The sequence below is a fragment of the Anolis sagrei genome, chromosome 11 (assembly GCF_037176765.1).
Source record: "Anolis sagrei isolate rAnoSag1 chromosome 11, rAnoSag1.mat, whole genome shotgun sequence".
Classification (NCBI taxonomy): Eukaryota; Metazoa; Chordata; class Lepidosauria; order Squamata; family Dactyloidae; genus Anolis; species Anolis sagrei.
In genome coordinates, this window is record NC_090031.1 from 18,174,804 (window position 1) to 18,194,460 (window position 19,657).

A 19,657-nucleotide genomic window follows, 5' to 3' on the forward strand; every position below is an offset into this window, starting at 1 on the left:
AGAAATAATAACAGTAGTTGTGGTAGTAATAAAATAATCACAGCAATATTATTGATATTACTATAATTATTACTATTATTACTATGACTATTTTATTACTATTACTATTATTATAATTACTATTCCTGTGTTTACTATAAGTATTACTATTGCTATGATTACTATATTAGTATTAGTATTACTATAATTATTACTATGACTATTTTATTATTATTACTATTATTATAAGTACTATTCCTGTGTTTACTATAAGTATTACTATTACTATGATTACTATAAGTATTAGTATTAGTATTACTATAATTATTACTATGACTATTTTATTATTATTACTATTATTATAATTACTATTCCTGTGTTTACTATAAGTATTACTATTACTATGATTACTATAAGTATTAGTATTAGTAGTAGTATTACTATAATTATTACGGACTATTTTATTATTATTATTACTATTACTAGAATTACTATTCCTGTGTTTACTATAAGTATTACTATTACTATGATTACTATTAGTAGTAGTAATATTGCCATTATTATTACTATTACTATTTTATTATTATTACTATTACTATAATTACTATTCGTGTATAATACTATAATCTAGTAGTAGTAGCAATAGTAGTAATACTACTATTACAATGATTACTATAAGTAGTAGTAGTAGTATTACTGTTATTATTGCCATGCTCTGCCTTCAGTGATTGGGAAACACAACACTGATTCTCTCTCTCTCTGTGTCTTTTCTCCTTTGCAGCAAAGAGGACCTTCCTTCCCTTCCAAGGCATGAATGAATGCCTGGCTGAAGGCATGAATGAAGCCCTGAAAGCATGAATGAAGGGCTGGATGGCGGGATGAATGAATGACGGAGCCTGCTCCTCTTTGGCCCCTCCCCCCATGGAGGCCCCCCACGGCTTCGGGATCGACTCCTTGCTCTCGCGGAGCCCCGCCCCCTCCTCCTGCTCCTCCTCTTCTTCCAAGGAGGGCGGGGCTCTCCTCGAGGGGGCGGAGCTTAGCCCCACCAGCAGCAGCGGCAGCGGCAGCGGATTGGTCGGCGGCGGGGGCTGCCCCTCCCCTCCGCGGGGGCCCCTCGAAACCGCCGCCGACCCCGCAGGCCCCCCGCGGCCGGGCCCCGCCCCCGCCCAGTCCCGGACCGTGACGTCATCCTTCCTCATCAGGGACATCCTGGCCGACTGCCGGCCCCTCGCTGGCCCCGCCCCCCACCCGGGACACGCCCACGCCAATGCCACGCCCACTCCTGGAACTGGGTACCAAGGTAAGAGAGAGAGAGAGAGAGGTTGGTGTTGTTGTCATTGTGAGGCAGGCCCCTCCCCCTCCTGACCTCACCTAACCTTATATATTATTATTAGTCATAGTATGACTTATACTTAACACCTCTCAACAAAACATTTTCCCAGGCTCAGCCAGGCCTTCAAATGCTAATGAAGGTGGTCAGTTGAAACATTCACACCTTGCTCCAGCAGACAAGAGTCCTTTGTCCCACCCCAGCCATTCCACAGATATATAAACCCATTGTCCTAATTCCAACAGACCTCACTACCTCTGAGGATGCTTGCCATAGATGCAGGCGAAACGTCAGGAGAGAATGTCTCTAGACCATGGCCATATAGCCCGAAAAAACCCACAAGAACCTAGTGATTCCAGCCATGAAAGCCTTCGGCAATACATTAGTCATAGTATTATTGACGTGTCAGGGCAACTAGTCAAATTATATTACATTTCTAACAGAAACAAAGCAAACAAACAGACAAAATACAAAATGTGTGAGTTTGGTAGTTGATTAAATGCCCTTTGACCAGTATCTGGCCACTTGGAGTGCTTCTGGTGTTGCTGCAAGAAGGTCCTCCATGGTGCATGTGGCTGGGCTCAGGTTGCATTGAAGCAGGTGGTCTGTGGTTTGCTCTTCTCTGCACTCGCATATCGAGGATTCCACTTTGTGGCCCCATTTCTTGAGGTTGGCTCTGCATCTCGTGGTGCCAGAGCTCAGTCTGTTCAGCACCTTCCAAGTCGCCCAGTTCTCTGTGTGTCTCTCATTTGGTACCAGCCATTGGTTGAGGTTTTGTGTTTGAGCCTGCCACTTTTGGACTCTTGCTTGCTGAGGTGTTCCAGAAAACTATTTCTAGATTTAAGTCGTTGACGTGCTGGCTGAGACCCAAACAAGGGATGAGCTGGAGATGTCTCTGCCTTGGTCCTTTCACTATTGGCTGCTACTTCCCGGCGGATGTCAGGTGGTGCAATACCGGCTAAGCAGTGTAATTTCTCCAGTGGTGTAGGGCGCAGACACCCTGTGATAATGCAGCATGTCTCATTCAGAGCCACATCCACTGTTTTAGTGTGGTGAGATGTGTTCCACACTGGGCATGCATACTCAGCAGCAGAGTAGCACAGCGCAAGGGCAGACAGAGGTGGCCCTAGGTAATTTTCAACAGTAAGCAAACAGTATTTTGCCCCCCCCCCCCACCAATCATTGATATATATTTTCTGTTCGTCGTGGGAGTTCTGTGTGCCATATTTGGTTCAATTCCATCATTGGTGGAGTTCAGAATGTGCTTTGATGGTAGGTGAACTATACATCCCAGTAACTACACTTGCCACACTTGCTCCCTTGCCTGGCCCGCTTTGGGTCCGGAGGCGTGCACCAAAAGACACCTCTTCTCCTGACTTTCTCCTCAGCCATTGGGACCAAGAGAGAGAGAGAGAGAGAGAGAGAGAGTGGTGGAGAAGCCCACCTTTCCTGAAGGTAGGCGCAAAAACAAAGGAGGGAGCGGAGGTGGGAGATACCTCCAGCCGGAGGGGCTCTCTCTCTCTCTCTCTCTCTCTCTCTCTCTCTTGGTCCCAATGGTTGAAGAGAAAGTCAGGAGAAGAGGCGACTTTTGGTGTGCACGCCGGGGTCTTCAGACACGCCTCTGGACCCAAAGTGGGCCAGACACGGTGGCTTCGCCCCTTGGCCCACCCGCGGATTGGGGAGAGGAGAGGAGGCGGGTGGAGCGCCAGGAGATCGGGAAAGGGAGCCGGTCATGGGGAAGGGATCGAACACAGAGAACGATTGAGCGCTGGCTCTGCTTGCGCACCCGGTGGCCAGGTGGAGCAGGAACGAGAGGGGCGAGGCGAGGCTCAAGGGCCCGTCTCCTTTGGGAAGAGGATCGCCCGGCAGCGAGGCAAGAAAGCTGAGGCTCCCCCCGGACTGCTAGGGCTGTTGTGAGCTGAGGGGGCGCCCCTCAAGTGGCAGTCGAGGGGCATTTACAGAGGCGCCTCTGCGCCCCTGGCAAAAAAAAAGTGTTCTGCGACCGCTTACTTCGCGTAATGGATGAGCCGCCCTTGAGGGTAGATGTCTTCACTGTATCTGGTTGTGATCCCCAGGTTGTGCCAGTCAGCTTTCGTATGATATTGTTTCTAGCACCCACTTTTTGCTTAATGTTCAGGCAGTGCTTCTTGTAGGTAAGAGCACGGTCCAGAGTGACTCCCAGGTATTTGGGTGCGCTGCAATGCTCCAGTGGAATTCCTTCCCAGGTGATCTTCAGAACTCGGGATGCTTCTCTGTTCTTGAGATTAAAGGCACATGTCTGTGTTTTAGATGGATTAAGGATCATTTGGTTTTCCCTGTAATAGGCAGTAAGAGCACCTAGAGCTTCGGAGAGCTTCTGTTCAACCATCTCAAAGCTCCCTGCTTGGGCGGTGATGGCACGATCGTCAGCATAGATGAAACTCTCTGTCCCTTCTGGCAGTGGCTGGTCATTTGATCTATCTATCCATATAAAATTTGAAAACTCGGTTTGGGAACTTTCTTTCCCTCCCAAAAGACTTCATTTGGGACCTTGATGAAGATGATGATCTGAAGTTTCCTTAAAAAGAGGAAAGCTGGGTATAGATAACTTTCTCCCAGTTTACTTTCCTTTGACTTCCTTTCTCTTCCACTTCCCTCTTTCTCTTCTTTTCTTCCTTCTTCCTTCTCTGGTTCATTCCTTTCTCCCCATTTCCTTCCTTCCCTCTCCCTCTTTCTTCTTTCTTTCCTTTCTTCCCTTTTCCCTTGACTCTCTTTCTCTCTCCTCCGCCATTCTTTTCCATCCTTCCTCCTTTCCTGACTCTCTCTCTCCTCCACATTCCTTTCCCCATCCTTCTTTCCTTTCCTTTCGCACTCTCTCTTTCTTTCCTTCCTTCTTCAGTCTTTCCTTCCTAGCTTTCTCCTGGTTTCCTTTCCTTCGACTTCCTTTCTCTTCCGTCTCCCTTTTCCTTTCGGTCTTCCTCTTTCTCTCCTTCTTTTCTAATAATAATAATAATAATAATAATAATAATAATAATAATAGTAATTCTTTTCTTCCTTCTTCCTTCTCTCTTTCATTCCTTTCTCCCCACTTCCTTTGGCTTCCTCTCTCCTTCCTTTTTCTCCATCTTTCTCTCTCAATTTTCTCCCTTCCATCCTTGCCCTCCTCTCTGCTCCTTTCTCATTCTGTCTTTTCCTTCCGAACTTCCTCTCTGCTCCTTTTCTCTTTCCTTCCTTCCTTCTTTCTTTCTTTCTTTCTTTCTTTCTTTCTCTCCTCCTCCTCTGTCTCCCATCCATCCATCCTTCCTACTTCCCTCCTTCAATCTCTCTCTCTCTTCCCCTCTTTTGATCTTTCCCCCTTTCCTCCCTTGAGGCCCAATTAAGCGGATTTCCCTTCTTTCTTTTCGGAGAGAGAAATCTGACTTTTCCCGCTTCGGACATTAATCCGCGACAAATGAGTCTGCGCCCCAGCAGACCTTCGCCTATTATTATTCATATTATTATTATTTTAAGGGGATATTATTACTGTTATTATTATTCTTTTTTTTTTTTTTTTTTTGTTAAAACTGTTTATTTTGATTATGGTACATAACAGAAAAGCAAACCATGGCAAATCAGATATAATCAGGTACCAATATTTTTGACGTGTACATGCCTATCTACCTTATTCAATCAATCAGTTAATTTTGACGTTATGTACAAATTATTATCATTTACATATCTTAATACACATAAACTTGCTATTTCTGGCTGTTTTCCACTGCTTTCAATCAGAGCTTAATATTAATTTTTTTCATAACATACAGGAAATCAGCACATGGCATTTTACACACATACCCCAGACCTTACACTCAACCCAAAATCCCTATCCTGAACAAACTAAACCCTCATCCCCACACCCGTGCACCCTTCACCATGACTTCCCGCACCGAAACACTATGAAGCCTTTAAGCCTATTTATCTATCCTTATTCATGGTAAACCTAAATTCCTAATGGAGCACCTCTATGTTACTGACTCTCTATTCAGATATGCTAAGGCCAACTTCCATTTTTCTAGAAAGTCCTCATTACTCTTATTCCTCCTGTTATAAGTTAGTCTGGCCATTAGCATATATTCTCGCATTCTTTCCCTCCAATCCTTTTTGGTTAGACCTTTTTCCCCTTTCCAATCTTTGGCTATGGTCAATCTTGCCGCTGCAAAGCTATATTGATATATTTCTTGGTCCTTTTGATTATTATTTTCTCTCTGTAGACCTAGCAGACACAGTCCTGGGCTTTTTTTAATCTTGTTATGTAACATTTTATTTGTCTCCTTAATTACCTTATCCCAAAATTCCTGTATGATCACACAGGTCCACCACATGTGGAGAAATGTCCCTTTCTGTTTCCTGCACCTCCAGCAAATACCTTGTTGTGATTTGTCTATTTTAGCCAATGTAGCTGGAGTGATATAACATCTGTAAAATGGATAAACGCTCCCCCAAAGTGACGGGCCCCGGGATGAAAGGCTTGATATCATCATATGCCACAATCCCTTCAGCCCATGAAAAAACAAAAAAACAAGCCTCCATGGCAGCAGCAACTCCAACCCCAACTTCAACTCCAACATCAACATCAAACCCAGACCAAACCCTCCTGGAGATTAAATCAATGTTTGAAAACCTGACACAAGCAATAGGCTCACTACAGCTCACTGTAGGCTCACTACAGCTGGATGTACAAAAAATTGCTAACAGGCAAGACCAAATGGACAATAAGTTTGCAAAATTGGATAAAGATCAAAAATCTGTTAAAAAGAGAGTGGAAAGACTGGAAGAACAGAATCAAACCTATGAGGTCCAACATGAACAGGTCTTAGATGCCATAGCAATGCAAGAGCTGAAAGCCTGTGAGTGCTCTCTGAGGATTCGAGGTCTCAGGGAGGGCCTGGAAGGGGAAAGCCTCATCTCTTTCATAGCTAATATGCTGGCAGGGTTACTGAAAGAGCAAGATTTGGACATTATTCATGCTTCAATCTCAACATGTTTCAGAATCAACTCAGCCTTCGCAAGACAAAAAAAAGTACCTAGGGATTGTATAATTCAATTTGTTGCCAAAACATTTAAGGAGATAGTGCTGAAAAAACAATATGAATCCCCAATTGTGATTGAGGGGAAGAAAATATTAATGATGAAGGAGATCCCAGGAAGGCTTCTCAGAAAAAGAAAAGAATTCAATGCACTGGTGGTTAAATTGAAGAGCAGAGGAACCCCATTTCGCTGGCTGTTTCCACAGGGGATCTCCTTCTACCATAAGGCAAAGAGACACTATATTACAGATTCAGGGAAGGTTGAACAATTTCTAAGGAAATATGCCCAGGATTTCCCGGATGGAGAAAGACTGCACGCAGGCGATGAGAGACAAGGACATGGAAGGGGTAAAGGGGTGCTACAGGAAAGGAGAGAGCCAGAGCGGAAGGAAAACGAGAAGGAGAGCGCTCAAATGGAGGAAGAAAAAGAGGAAAATGATGAAGAAGTGGAAGAAGAAGAAGGAACAGCGGGGGAATAGACTAGTAAATAATGGAACATTAAGAGCAATGTAATATGTATCAGGAAATGTAATGTATTTTCTTTTCTTATTGGAAAGGGTGGGGGGTGGGAGGGATAGGATGGGGTAGAGTAGATTAAGATGTCTATACAAAGTGTAAAAATTATAGCTTCCAACATTAACGGTTTAAATAACGGCTATAAACGCAAGAAAGTGGTTCATTACTTGCAGAAAATCAAACCAGACATAGCATGTTTGGTTGAGACACATCTGATTTATGAGGATAGTCACCTGTTAAAAAAGGAAAGGTTGGGCCAATTATTTACAGCATGTAACAACAAAAAGACCAATGGAGTACTGTTCTATATAAGAAATGAACTGACACCAGAGAAAATATTTTGTGATGAGGAAGGTAGAATATTAATAATAAAGGTGTGTATTCAAAAAAAACCTGTACTATTAGTTGGAGTGTATGCTCCCAACAACAAACAAAAAGCATTCTACAAAAAGCTAACACGCATATTAGCAGAATATGGTGAAAAGGAAATGTTATGGATGGGGGATTTTAATGGAGTCATGGTGCCCAAAGAGGATAGAGATAGTAAAGTAAAAAAGGACAGAAAGGAAGGCAAACTCCCGGGATCCTTCTTAAGGGAAATCCAGCATTGGGAACTTTATGATATTTGGAGGGTCCACAACCCAACAAGAAAAGAGTATTCATATTATTCACATAGACATGGCACATCCTCAAGAATTGACCTGATATTTGGTACTAAGGAACTAGTGGGAAAAACAGAGAAAATTGAGTTATTACCTAGAGTATTAGCCGACCATAACCCAATATTAATGAAATTAAGTGTGGGATATAAAAGAAATAGAGCTTGGAGAATGAATGATTACATTTTGAAAATTAAGTCACATAGAGAGAAACTTAGAACAGGAATTATTAATTACTTAAAGGACAACTCTAAAGAAGGAATGAAGGAGGGAATAGTTTGGGAGGCTGGAAAAGCAGTAATTAGAGGGTTACTGATACAACAAAACTCGATTTGGTTCAAAGGAAAAAACAAGGCCCAACTGGAGTTGTTGGCAAAAATTAGGACAAAAGAATTAGAAATAGAAAAAGAAAAAGGAACAAAGATGAGATTACAAGGAGAATTAAAAAAAACTGCACCAACAATATGAACAGCTAATTGCTAGTGAAATAGAAAGGAAAATGATGTTTAATAGATACAACTTTTTTGAAAACGCAAACAAACCAGGGAAATTATTAGCTTGGCAAATAAAAGATGTAAAGAAAAAACCATTGATAACGAGAATAAAAAACAAAGGTGAAATTATCACTGATTCACAACAGATACAAAAACTATTCGAAGAATACTATGCAAACCTATATAAAAGAACTCAGGGGGAGATCAGGACAATCTCGCAGTATGTAGAGGAGACAAATTTAAAACAAATTTCAGAAGCAATGAAAGCTGATTTAGATAGAGAAATCACACCAGAGGAAGTAATTAGGACAATAAATTTGGCTAAAGCAAACAAGTCCCCTGGGGCAGATGGACTCTCAATTCTATATTATAAAACATTTAAGGAAGAGCTGGTCCCATTGTTGGTGTCAGTGATGAATTCGGTAATGAAAAAGGGAGAACTTCCAGAGTCATGGAAGGAATCCATAATTGTTTTAGTGCCTAAACATGATAAAGATTTAGATTTAATTAAAAATTACAGACCAATATCCTTGTTGAACTGTGATTATAAAATATTCGCCACTATATTGGCAAACAGAATTAAGCAAGCACTGGCACAATTAATACATAAAGATCAAGTGGGGTTCCTCCCAGGAAGACAAGTAAATCAAAACATCAGACTGATATTGAACACCCTGGAAATAGCAGACAAAGACCCAACTAGAGATCTGGCATTGTTCTTTATTGACGCAGAAAAAGCTTTTGACCATGTTAGTTGGGTTTATTTGGAAAAAGTGCTAGAAAAATTCGAAGTTGGCCACCAATTTAAAAGGGCAGTAGGGGCAATATACACCAATCAAAGAGCAAGATTAAAAATAAATGGTCAACTATCAGACTACATTGACATACAAAAAGGGACAAGACAAGGCTGTCCGTTGTCCCCACTATTGTTTATTATGGGATTAGAAATTTTAAATGTAAGGATAAGGGAAGAGAAAGAAATCACTGGTTTAAAGATCAGCGGCCAAGAATTAAAAATTAGGGCTTATGCAGATGATATAGTCTGTATCCTAACTAACCCACTACAAAGTATTAAAAAACTATTGGATACAATCCAAAGATATGGTGACATATCAGGATTTATCATAAATAAGGAGAAATCTAAATTTTTAGTAAAAAATATAGATGTTAAAAGTCGCAAGAAATTGGAGGCCGCAGCAGACTGCGAGGTGATAACAAAAGTAAAATATCTAGGAATTTGGCTTTCAAACAAAAATATCAATCTATTCCAGGACAATTACGTTAGAACATGGGAAGACATAAAAAAAGATCTCACTAGATGGCAAACAATCCCCCTAACTTGGATGGGCAGAATTGCAGTAATAAAAATGATGGTACTCCCCAAAATGTTATTCCTGTTTCAAAATATACCTATTATTAAAGGAACAAAAATCTTTGAGAAATGGAAAAGAGAGATTACTAATTTTATTTGGGCTGGGAAAAGAGCGAGGATAGCATACCGAAATTTAATTGATGATAAAGGAAGAGGGGGGCTAAGCTTACCCGATTTAAGGACCTATTATGAGGCTGCAGCAATGTCCTGGCTGAAAGAATGGATAAAATTAGAAAACAAGACCCTACTAGATTTGGAAGGATTTGGATTACGATTCGGCTGGCACGCATATGTGTGGTATAATGGAGATAAACTAAATAAAGATTTTAATAAACATATAATTAGAGGGGGACTATTGGATATTTGGAAAAAATACAGAAAAGGTATGGAACCAAAAACCCCCCTTTGGCTGAGGCCACTAGAAGCAGTCACAAGACCAACCTTAAGGGTAGAAACAAGAACATATAAAGAATACCTCATTAGAGAAAATGAAAAATGGAAATTAAAAGGTCGGGAAGAATTGGAGATTAATGATTGGTTTCGATATCACCAACTGCATGAAAGATACAAAAAAGATTTGAGGATTGGATTTGCAACCAAAGAATCAGAATTGGAAAGAATTTGGAAAAGGGGGGATAAAGGGTTAATCTCTAGATTATATAAATACATACTAAGTTATAACATGGAGGACAACAGAGTCAAGACAGTAATGATATCCTGGGCCAAGGACCTAGGCAGACCAATAGAATTGGACAAATGGGAATACCTATGGAATAAAGAATTTAAATTTACTTTATCGGGTTCAATCAGGGAGAATCAATACAAAATGTTTTACAGATGTTATATTACTGTTATTATTATGACTATTATTATTTCAAAGGGAGGCAAAGCAAAGGGGGATGATATTAATTATATATTATTATAAATATATTATACAATGTATACAATATTATTATAATAATATTTAATGGGAGAAAAATAATTATTTAATGGGACATAACTATTTATTATAATTAATTTAAGGGGATATTTATTATTATTATTATTATTATTATTATTATTTCAAAGGGAGACAAAGCAATGGGGGATGATAGTAATTTATATATTATTATAAATATATTATATAATGTATACAATATTATTATAATAATACTTAATGGGAGAAAAATAATTATTTAAGGGGACATAACTATTTATTATAATTAATTTAAGGGGATATTTATTATTATTATTATTATTATTATTATTTCAAAAGGAGACATAGCAATGGGAGATGATATTAATAATTTATATATTATTATAAATATATTATAATGTATAAAATATTATTATTATAATATTTAATGGGAGAAAAAACAATTATTTAAGGGGACACAACTATTTATTATTATTAATTTAAGGGGAGATTTATTATTATTATTATTATTATTATTATTTCAAAGGGAGGCAAAGCAAAGGGGGATAATATTAATAATTTATATATTATTATAAATATATTATATAATATATAAAATATTATTATAATATTTAATGGGAGAAAAATAATTATTTAAGGGGACACACCTATTTATTATCATTATTATTATTAATTTAAGGGGAGATTTTTATTATTACTATTATTATTTCAAGGGGAGGTTATTATGTAATGAGAGGCGAAGCAATGATTGGAAGGGTGGCTGCAATTGTTATTAATAGTATTATGTAATGAGAGGAAAATAACTATGTAAGGAGCGGCTGTTCTCATTAGTAGTACTATTATGTAACTATGTATTATGTAATTATTTAAGTACAAAAGCATTTGTTGTTGTTACAGAGTGTTGTTGTTATTACTATTGTTATTTTATTAATAATAGTAATAATGGTGGTGCAATGGGTTAAACTCTTGTGCCGGCTGAACTGCTGACCTGAAGGTCGGTGGTTCGAATCCGGGGAGCGGGGTGAGCTCCCACCTGTCAGTTCCAGCTTCTCGTGTTCCACAGGATGGTGACATATCCGGGCAACGTCCTTGCAGACGGCCAGTTCTCTCACACCGGAAGCGACTTGCAGTTTCTCAAGTTGCTCCTGACACAAAAATAAATTATGTAAGATAGCTACTTGATGAGAGGTTCAGACAAATAATAATGAGAACGACAACTCTAAGTAATAATAATAATAATAATAATTATTATTATTATTATTATTATTATTCCCTGACTTCAGGACCAAGTTGGAAAAACCCCATTGGAACTACTAATGAGAACAGAGGCTGTTCTTATTAGTAGAAGTATTATGTAACAATATATTTATTTATGTCATTATTTAAGTACAAAAGGAAGTGTTGTTGTTGTTGTTGTTCTCATCTTACATAATATTCTAATATTCTAGCATATTTATAGAATATTTAGTATATTTCCTGTATATATTCTATTCTATCTATCTATATTATAATGTAGTATTATAGTATGCTTATAGTATATTTATTATATTTCTATATATTATAGGTATATACTAATAATATATGTCTAATATAGTACTATAGTATATTTATTATATTTCTACGTAGTATATTATGTTATAGTATTGCTCATTCTTCTTTGGTGGTTTCTCCCCTTTTCCACTTCTTGTGCATGTCACACACACATATACACCCTAACAATGATAGTAATGATAATTTTTTTGGTGTCAGGAGTGACTTGAGAAACTTATTTATTTATCATATCAGGAGCAAACCGATGTATTTAAGAAAACACGGTCATAAGCTTCTTTGGAAGCTTTTAAACAGAGGCTGGATGGCCATCTGTCAAGGGTGATTTGAATGCAAAATTCCTGCTTCTTGGCAGAATGGGGTTGGACTGGATGGCCCATGAGATCTCTTCCAACTCTTTGATTCTATGATTCTATAATAGGTCATAATAGATAATAATAATTGCATTAATAATACAAATAACATAATAATATGACATAATATAATATAAAATAATAATAATAATAATTGTAACCTAAACAATAGGTAAATGGTAATGATGATAATAGTAGGTATAATAGATGGAAATAATTGTAATAATATATTGTCATCTGTATAAATCTATATAATTTCATTACCTGTATAACTTGTATGCTAAGTGTAATAAGGGTGTTTGGACCATAATAAAAATTATCTATCTATCTATCTATCTATCTATCTAAATAAATAAATAAATAAATAAATAAATAAATAAAAATGTAACGTTCGTATGTGGGATTAACATAACTCAAAAACCACTGGATGAATTGACACCAAAATTGGACACAATACACGTACCAGGCCAACAAGTGACCATCACTCATAAAAACACTGAAAAACACAGGAAAGGGACTTAAAAAGCCAAAAAAATAAAAAAGTACATTACAACACATGTGCAAGACCACATATGTAAACACAAATACACATATAAACAAATATATACACACACATAACACATATATACAGACTGGGCCACAGCAACGCGTGGCAGGGGACAGCTAGTAATATAATAATCATGTAATATAATAACAGTACTAATTATAACCCTCTCCCTTTCTCTCTCTCTCTCTCTCTCTCTGCGCAGTGAAGGAGGAGGCGGAGCGGGAGATCTCCAGCTCGCGAGCCACGCCCCCGGCGCCACCTTGCCCCACTCCCTCCTCTTGCCCTGCCCCCTCCTCTTCGTGCTGCCCGTCCTCATCCTCACCCTCGTCCTCGCCCTCCTCATCGTCATCGGGTTCCGGTTCTGGGCCGGGCTGCCGGCTGAAGAAACCTCGTAAGGCACGCACGGCATTCACAGACCACCAGTTGGCGCAGCTGGAGCGCTCCTTTGAGCGGCAGAAGTACCTCAGCGTGCAGGACCGCATGGAGCTCGCCGCCGCCCTCTCCCTCTCCGACACGCAGGTCAAGACCTGGTACCAGAACAGGAGGTAGATCTCTCTATTATATCTATTTATTAGGCATGTGCAAACAAATCAGAAGAGTCGGAAATCGGAAGAAAATCGGAAGATCTGGTCCCAGAACAGGAGGTCCATTTCCATTCTATCAAGCTATCATTATCATATTTATTACTATCATTCTGTTGATTCCGCGTTAAGCTTGCTACTGCCCTCGTCCTCTCCGACACCCAAGTCTGGTATCAGAACAGGAGATCCGTCTCTCCATTATAGATCCAATTATCATCATTATATTTATTATTATACTAATGTCCAATTATCATAATTATATTTATATCTACATCCAATTATCATTATTATATTTATTATTATACTAGGTTTGATGCAGTTGGTGCATCCTTACTGATAAGAATTTCCAACTACGAGGCCTGCATGAAAGGTGAAAGGTGCAACTCTTCCACGTCAAACTCTCAGAAGAGGACCAAGCAGTATGGTCGTCCCTTCAACAGGAAGCCACCTCGCTTGCACATCACCAGATCCACATGTCCAAACACACAGCAGACACAGCAGCAAAATGATCACCCATGCCATAGCAGTCTGTTGACACGTGTGGCTCCACCTCTCTGGCCTCTCAACAGCATCCCATCGGGTGATCGAAGACCTTCCCTTTGATGCCTTAGATTTATTTCATTCAGGCATGGACAACAAATTGAAATCCAATCAGGACTTTAAGTTGTTGGCAGCAAAATGTGGAATCAACCGCAAAATTCCCATTGGAACCAACAGCGTTTTTGCCGCTATGGCCAGCAGAATTACCGCCAGCACTATAGACCCACTCCTACCTCACTGACACAGCAACCATGTCAGCCTCAACAACCCAGAATTACCAAACCCGCTTGGCTAACAATCAGCCCAAGCCCTGTGTTTGACATTGTGACAGATGATATTGTGTCTTTATCACTTACCACTATCACCACCACACCAAGTCCATCCCAACAACTGAACTTTACAACACCCGACGATGTAGACAAAAATTCCTTGAGTGACCACCTCGTACGTTACTCGCAAGCCTGGAGAACCATTACTTCAGATGCGTGAGTTCTCCAGAAAAAGGCTACACATTAAAATTCATAGAGCTCCTCACCGACAGGGAACATCCTCAACAACCAACCTTCACAGGCAATAATGGAAGAGGTCTGCTCCCTACTTACCAATAGTGCCATGCAACCTGTCACATCACAGGAAGACACAACAACCTTTTTCTCGATACTTTGCCTTTCCCTAAAAGAGCTGGAGGCCTCTGCTATACTCTGGACCTGAGGGACCTAAACACATTTATATTGCCAAAAAATTCAGAATTGTCACGGTATCATCAATCCTTCCTCTGCTCCGCAAAGGAGACTGGTTTGTGTCCATCGACCTCCACATTGCGGTACACCACTCTCACAGTCACTTCCTCTCCTTCAGAGTCCTTTACCAGACCTACCAATTCACAGTCCTCCCCTTCGTTTTGGCCACGGCACCAACAGTATTCACCAAGTGCATGTCGGTAGTAGCGGTGCACCTCCAAAAACAATGTTGTACTCTTTCCCTACCTTGATGATTGGCTGATTGTTGCATGTTCACCTGGTGCCCTCAAGACCCAAATGAAATACGCCCTCTGTTGAACTTCTTTGGCCTACAATTTTGGCCTAAGACTCAAAATCAGCTCCTGATACTTCAAAACGGAACGGCTCAAAGAGAAATGAAAACAGAAGTCGGGGCCAAAATAGTTAAAAACGAATTAAAAACCATTTAAAGAAACCACTCGACAATTCAATCAGTGAAGCCCAGGCTGTTGAACATTGACATGTTTGCTTTCCTCCCTCGTTTTTGAAAGAGTCACACTTCTCCCCCATTAATAATGGATCCTAATTACTTGCGTAGGGCATCAATAATTAAGCGCCGTTACAGTAATCACACAATTATGATGGCGATAAATAATTGAACGGAGAAAAGCGGTCGGCGGGTGAATGGGTCTCTGCAGCCGGGGATAATGGGCTTGAAATCCTTCAGAAACTGATTACATTGAAGACAAAATAATATATAACGTATATTTGTATGTGTGTAAATATATATATATAGTATTTGTACACAATACTATTCTATTCCATTGTATTCTAGGGGATAAACAGCGTAATAATGGTGATAATAAATATGATCATATAATAGATATAATAATGATAGTGTGAATAATAAATATAATGGTGATAAATGTAATAGAAATAATAATAAATATAATAATGATAAATATAATCAATATAGTGGCTCAGCAGGTTAAACTGCTGACCCACTGAACTTGCTGACCAAAAGGTCAGTGGCTCAAATCCATGGAATGGGATGAGCTCTATGTCTATATTATTATTATTATTATTATTATTATTTATATATTATATTTATTGCGATATGCAATAATGATTATTATTAATGTATTATTAATGCGTTATTATTATGTTTATTAATACTCTCTGTAAGAAGACCAAAGTGGCTATGTCTGTATTATTATTATTATTATTATTATTATATATTATATTTATTCATATTCTCCGCAAGGAGACTCTAAGCGGCTCTGTCTATATGCTGATGCTGATGCTGTTGTCTCTCCCTCTTTTGCTCCAGGACGAAGTGGAAGCGCCAGACTGCTGTGGGCCTGGAGCTGCTGGCCGAGGCCGGCAACTACTCTGCGCTGCAGCGCCTCTTCCCACCGCCCTACTTCTTTCCCCCAGGAGGGCTGCCCGGGATTGACCCCTCCGCTGCCGCTGCCCTCTACCTCTACCGGGGGGCCCCTCCCCCACACGGCCCCGTCACCCCCGTCACCCCATCCCCTGTCACCCCTGCTGTGACCCCCCCTCTGCCGCGACCCCTGGTGCCTCGCCTCCTGCTTCACGGGCTGGGCGCGGCTGAGGGGGGGCTAGCGGGGGTCATGCCCAGGTCGGCACAGCCCCGGTGAAGCACTGTCATGATCACTCATGCCATGCAACTCTGAGTTCCCCAGTCCTGACCTGAGCACATGGTCGATGGCTGAAAGTGGGGACAGGATGCTGCAAGGACACGTGGACCGGCCGTAAAAGTCAATGGCCCTGAGGTAGGAGAAGGTGGGCTCTGGTATGTGGGAAAGAGCAAGCACCAGGCAACAGAGGTTGTGGGTCATTGTAGTGAAGGCTTTATATAGACGAGCAGTAGTGCGAGACTCTTGGATTCCAAACTTTAAAGAGGTCTCGTGTCTTCAACCCATGCATCTTTAGCTCAAAGTCAAAATTGGGAGAGAATTTGGCCCACTTCAACTGCTTTGGGGGCATTCTGCATGGCGTTTGGGGTGCTTCCAGGTTTCTGCGTTCGGTGTACAGTTGTCCCTTGCTACTTTGCAGTTCGCTTTTGCGGACTCGCTGTTTTGCGGTTCTTCAATCATTATTAATGTAAAATATTTATCGCCGTATTTTTGCTGTTTTGCGGGGTTTTGTGGTACTCGGTAAAAGAACAATCTCATGCATTGACTGGTTCTCCCACCAAATCAGGCATATTCACTGTCAGCAAGGGGTGGTTTAATAAATTTCAGAAGCGCTATGGACTTGAGAGCAACATCCTTTGAGGGGAAAAGGGAAGAAGAATGAGAGATAATAATAATAATAATAATAACAACAATATAACATCATATAATATATTATTTTATATTTTTATACAGTGGTCCCTCACTACTTCGTGGTTCACTTTTTGCGGACTCACTGTTTTGCGTTTTTTCAATATGGACTTAAGAGCTGCCTCTGCGGATAAAGCCAGAGCTGAGGATTACATAAACAACAATAATAAAATAATAAAATTTATTTATATCCCGCTACCATCTCCCGAGGGACTCGGTGCGGTTACATGAGGCTGAGCCCGCAATACATCAGTGATAAAGCAATAACAACAATTAATACAGACAATAAAATAAAACTCATAACAAAAAATAAACAATAACAGTAACACAAGGACATTAAAAACCTATGGCTGGGCCAAATATAATAATTAAAATAAGAATAATGCTGAACATGAACAGATGAAATATGAACTAGGATAGAGTTTTCAGAGAGTGATGGGGCGTGCAGACATTCCTAGATCAATAGTAAAGTGCATTTCAAGGACATATTGCTGGGAGTTTCCTTATTCTGAGAAGGCACACTGGAACAACCACATTTTCAGGCTCCTTCTAAAGGGTTGGGGCATGTCTGATATCCTTGGGGAGTGAGTTCCAGAGTCGAGGGGCCACCACTGAGAAAGCCCTCTCCCTTGTCCCCACTAATCGCGCTTGCGATAGAGGTGGGAGCGTGAGCAGGGCCTCCCCAGATGATCGAAGGGATTGTGTGGGTTCGTACACAGATATGCAGTCACGCAGGTAGGCGGGTCCCAAACCGTTCAGGGCTTTATAGGTAAGAACCTGCACCTTGAAATGGGACCGGAAAATGAACGGCAGCCAGTGGAGCTCCTTAAACAGGAGGGTTATATAGTATATAAGTGTGGGGAGGATTTATAAAAACTTAAAATAGTGTATAGTGTTCCCTTGCTACTTTGTGGTTTGCTTTTAGCGGACTCGCTGTTTTGCGGTTTTCAAATATATATATATTCTGTCTCGCTGTATTTTCACTGTTTTGCGGGTCTTTGCTGCCGTCGCTCTCCGAGGCGCCTTCCCTCCTCAGTCCTCCCTCCCTCCAGCCTTGAAATGCCTTTCCTTCCTTTCCTTCACTTGATTTTAAATTTATAAAGACTTAAAATAGTGTATCACTACTAAAATAATGTATAAATATTAAAATAAATATAGCGTCCCTACATAGTGGTTTTTCACTTATTGCGGGAGGTCCTGGAACGTAACCCCAGCAATAAGCGAGGGAACACTGTATAACTACTAACATAATTGATAAATATTAAAATAAATTTAGCGTTCCTGCTTCGTGGATTTTAATTTTTCGCGGGTGGAAAATGTAACACCCGTGATAAGTGAGGGAACACTGTATACCACAAATTTGTGAAGGGCCCCTTGGCAAGGTGTGCAGATTGTGTCCCTCTGAAATAGGGAGTGTCCTGCGCTGGAACGGAGCATATTGTTATAAGAGATTTCTGTATACGCAGGGGCGGCTCGTCCATTACGCGAAGTAAGCGGTCGCATAAAACTTTTTTTGCCAGGGGCGCAGAGGCGCCTCTGTAAATGCCCCTCAACTGCCACTTGAGGAGCGCCCCCTCAGCTCACAACAGCCCTAGCAGTCCGGGGGGAGCCTCGGCTTTCTTCCCTCGCTGCTGGGCGATCCTCTTCCCAAAGGGGCCGGGCCCTTGAGCCTCGCCTAGCCCCTCTCGTTCCTGCTCCACCCGGCCACTGGGTGCATGAGCAGAGCCGGCGCTCAATCGATCTCCGCGTTCGATCCCTTCCCCATGACCGGCTCCCTTTCCCGATCCCCCGGCGCTCCACCCCCCTCCTCTCCTCTCCCCAATCCGTGGGTGGGCCAAGGGGCGGAGCCGCTGTGCCCGGCCCACTTTGGGTCCGGAGGTATGTCTGAACACCCCAGCGTGCGCACCAAAAGTCGCCTCTTCTCCTGACTTTCTCTTCAGCCATTGGGACCGAGAGAGAGAGAGAGAGAGAGAGAGAGCCCCTCCGGCTGGAGGTATCTCCCACCTCCGCTCCCTCCTTTGTTTTTGCGCCTAACTTCAGGAAAGGTGGGCATCTCCACCTCTCTCTCTCTCTCTCTTGGTCCCAATGGCTGAGGAGAAAGTCAGGATGCTGGTCTTCAGGCACGCCTCCGGATCCAAAGCGGGCCAGGCAAGGGAGCAAGTGCGGCAAGTGTAGTTACTGGGATGTATAGTTCACCAACAATCAAAGAGTATTCTGAACTCCACCAATGATGGAATTGAACCAAATATGGCACACAGATCTCCCACCATGAACAGAAAATATATATCAATGATTGGTTAGGGGGGGGGGGGCGCCAAAATACTGTTTGCTTACCATTGAAAATTACCTAGGGCTGCCTCTGTGTATACATCAAGTATTTTGTCCAATTATCCTGTTGGTAGTTTGTGTAGCACCTCAAGTATTGCTCCTGTACCTGGTTGACCCTCTCTGTTTTCCCTGAGGTTGTTAGGAATTGTGGGAGTTGAAGTCCAAAACTTGATTCTAAACAGATTGTAAGGATTCTTTGCGCCAACTGTGTTGTTGTGGGTTCAGTCTTCTCTTGACGGAACACACCAAGATGCACAAGGGCTGAAAGTACCAGACCTCTTAACAGTGTTCCCTTGCTACTTCATGGTTCACTTTTAGTGGACTTGCTGTTTTGCGGTTTTCAAAAATATTAATTTAAAATATGTATCGCGGTACTTTCGCT

The 19,657-nt window shown here is 41.0% G+C and overlaps 1 protein-coding gene across 1 annotated transcript; it reads left to right on the forward strand.

Moving 5' to 3' along the window:
• The first annotated feature begins 839 nt into the window (after nucleotides 1-839).
• Nucleotides 840-17,264, forward strand: BARHL1 (BarH like homeobox 1). The gene is made up of 3 exons (XM_067471980.1): nucleotides 840-1,279; nucleotides 12,962-13,304; nucleotides 15,930-17,264. The coding sequence occupies exons 1-3, from the start codon at nucleotides 862-864 to the stop codon at nucleotides 16,258-16,260; spliced, it is 1,092 nt and encodes a 363-aa protein (XP_067328081.1). The 5' UTR covers nucleotides 840-861; the 3' UTR covers nucleotides 16,261-17,264.
• The last annotated feature ends 2,393 nt before the right edge of the window (nucleotides 17,265-19,657 follow it).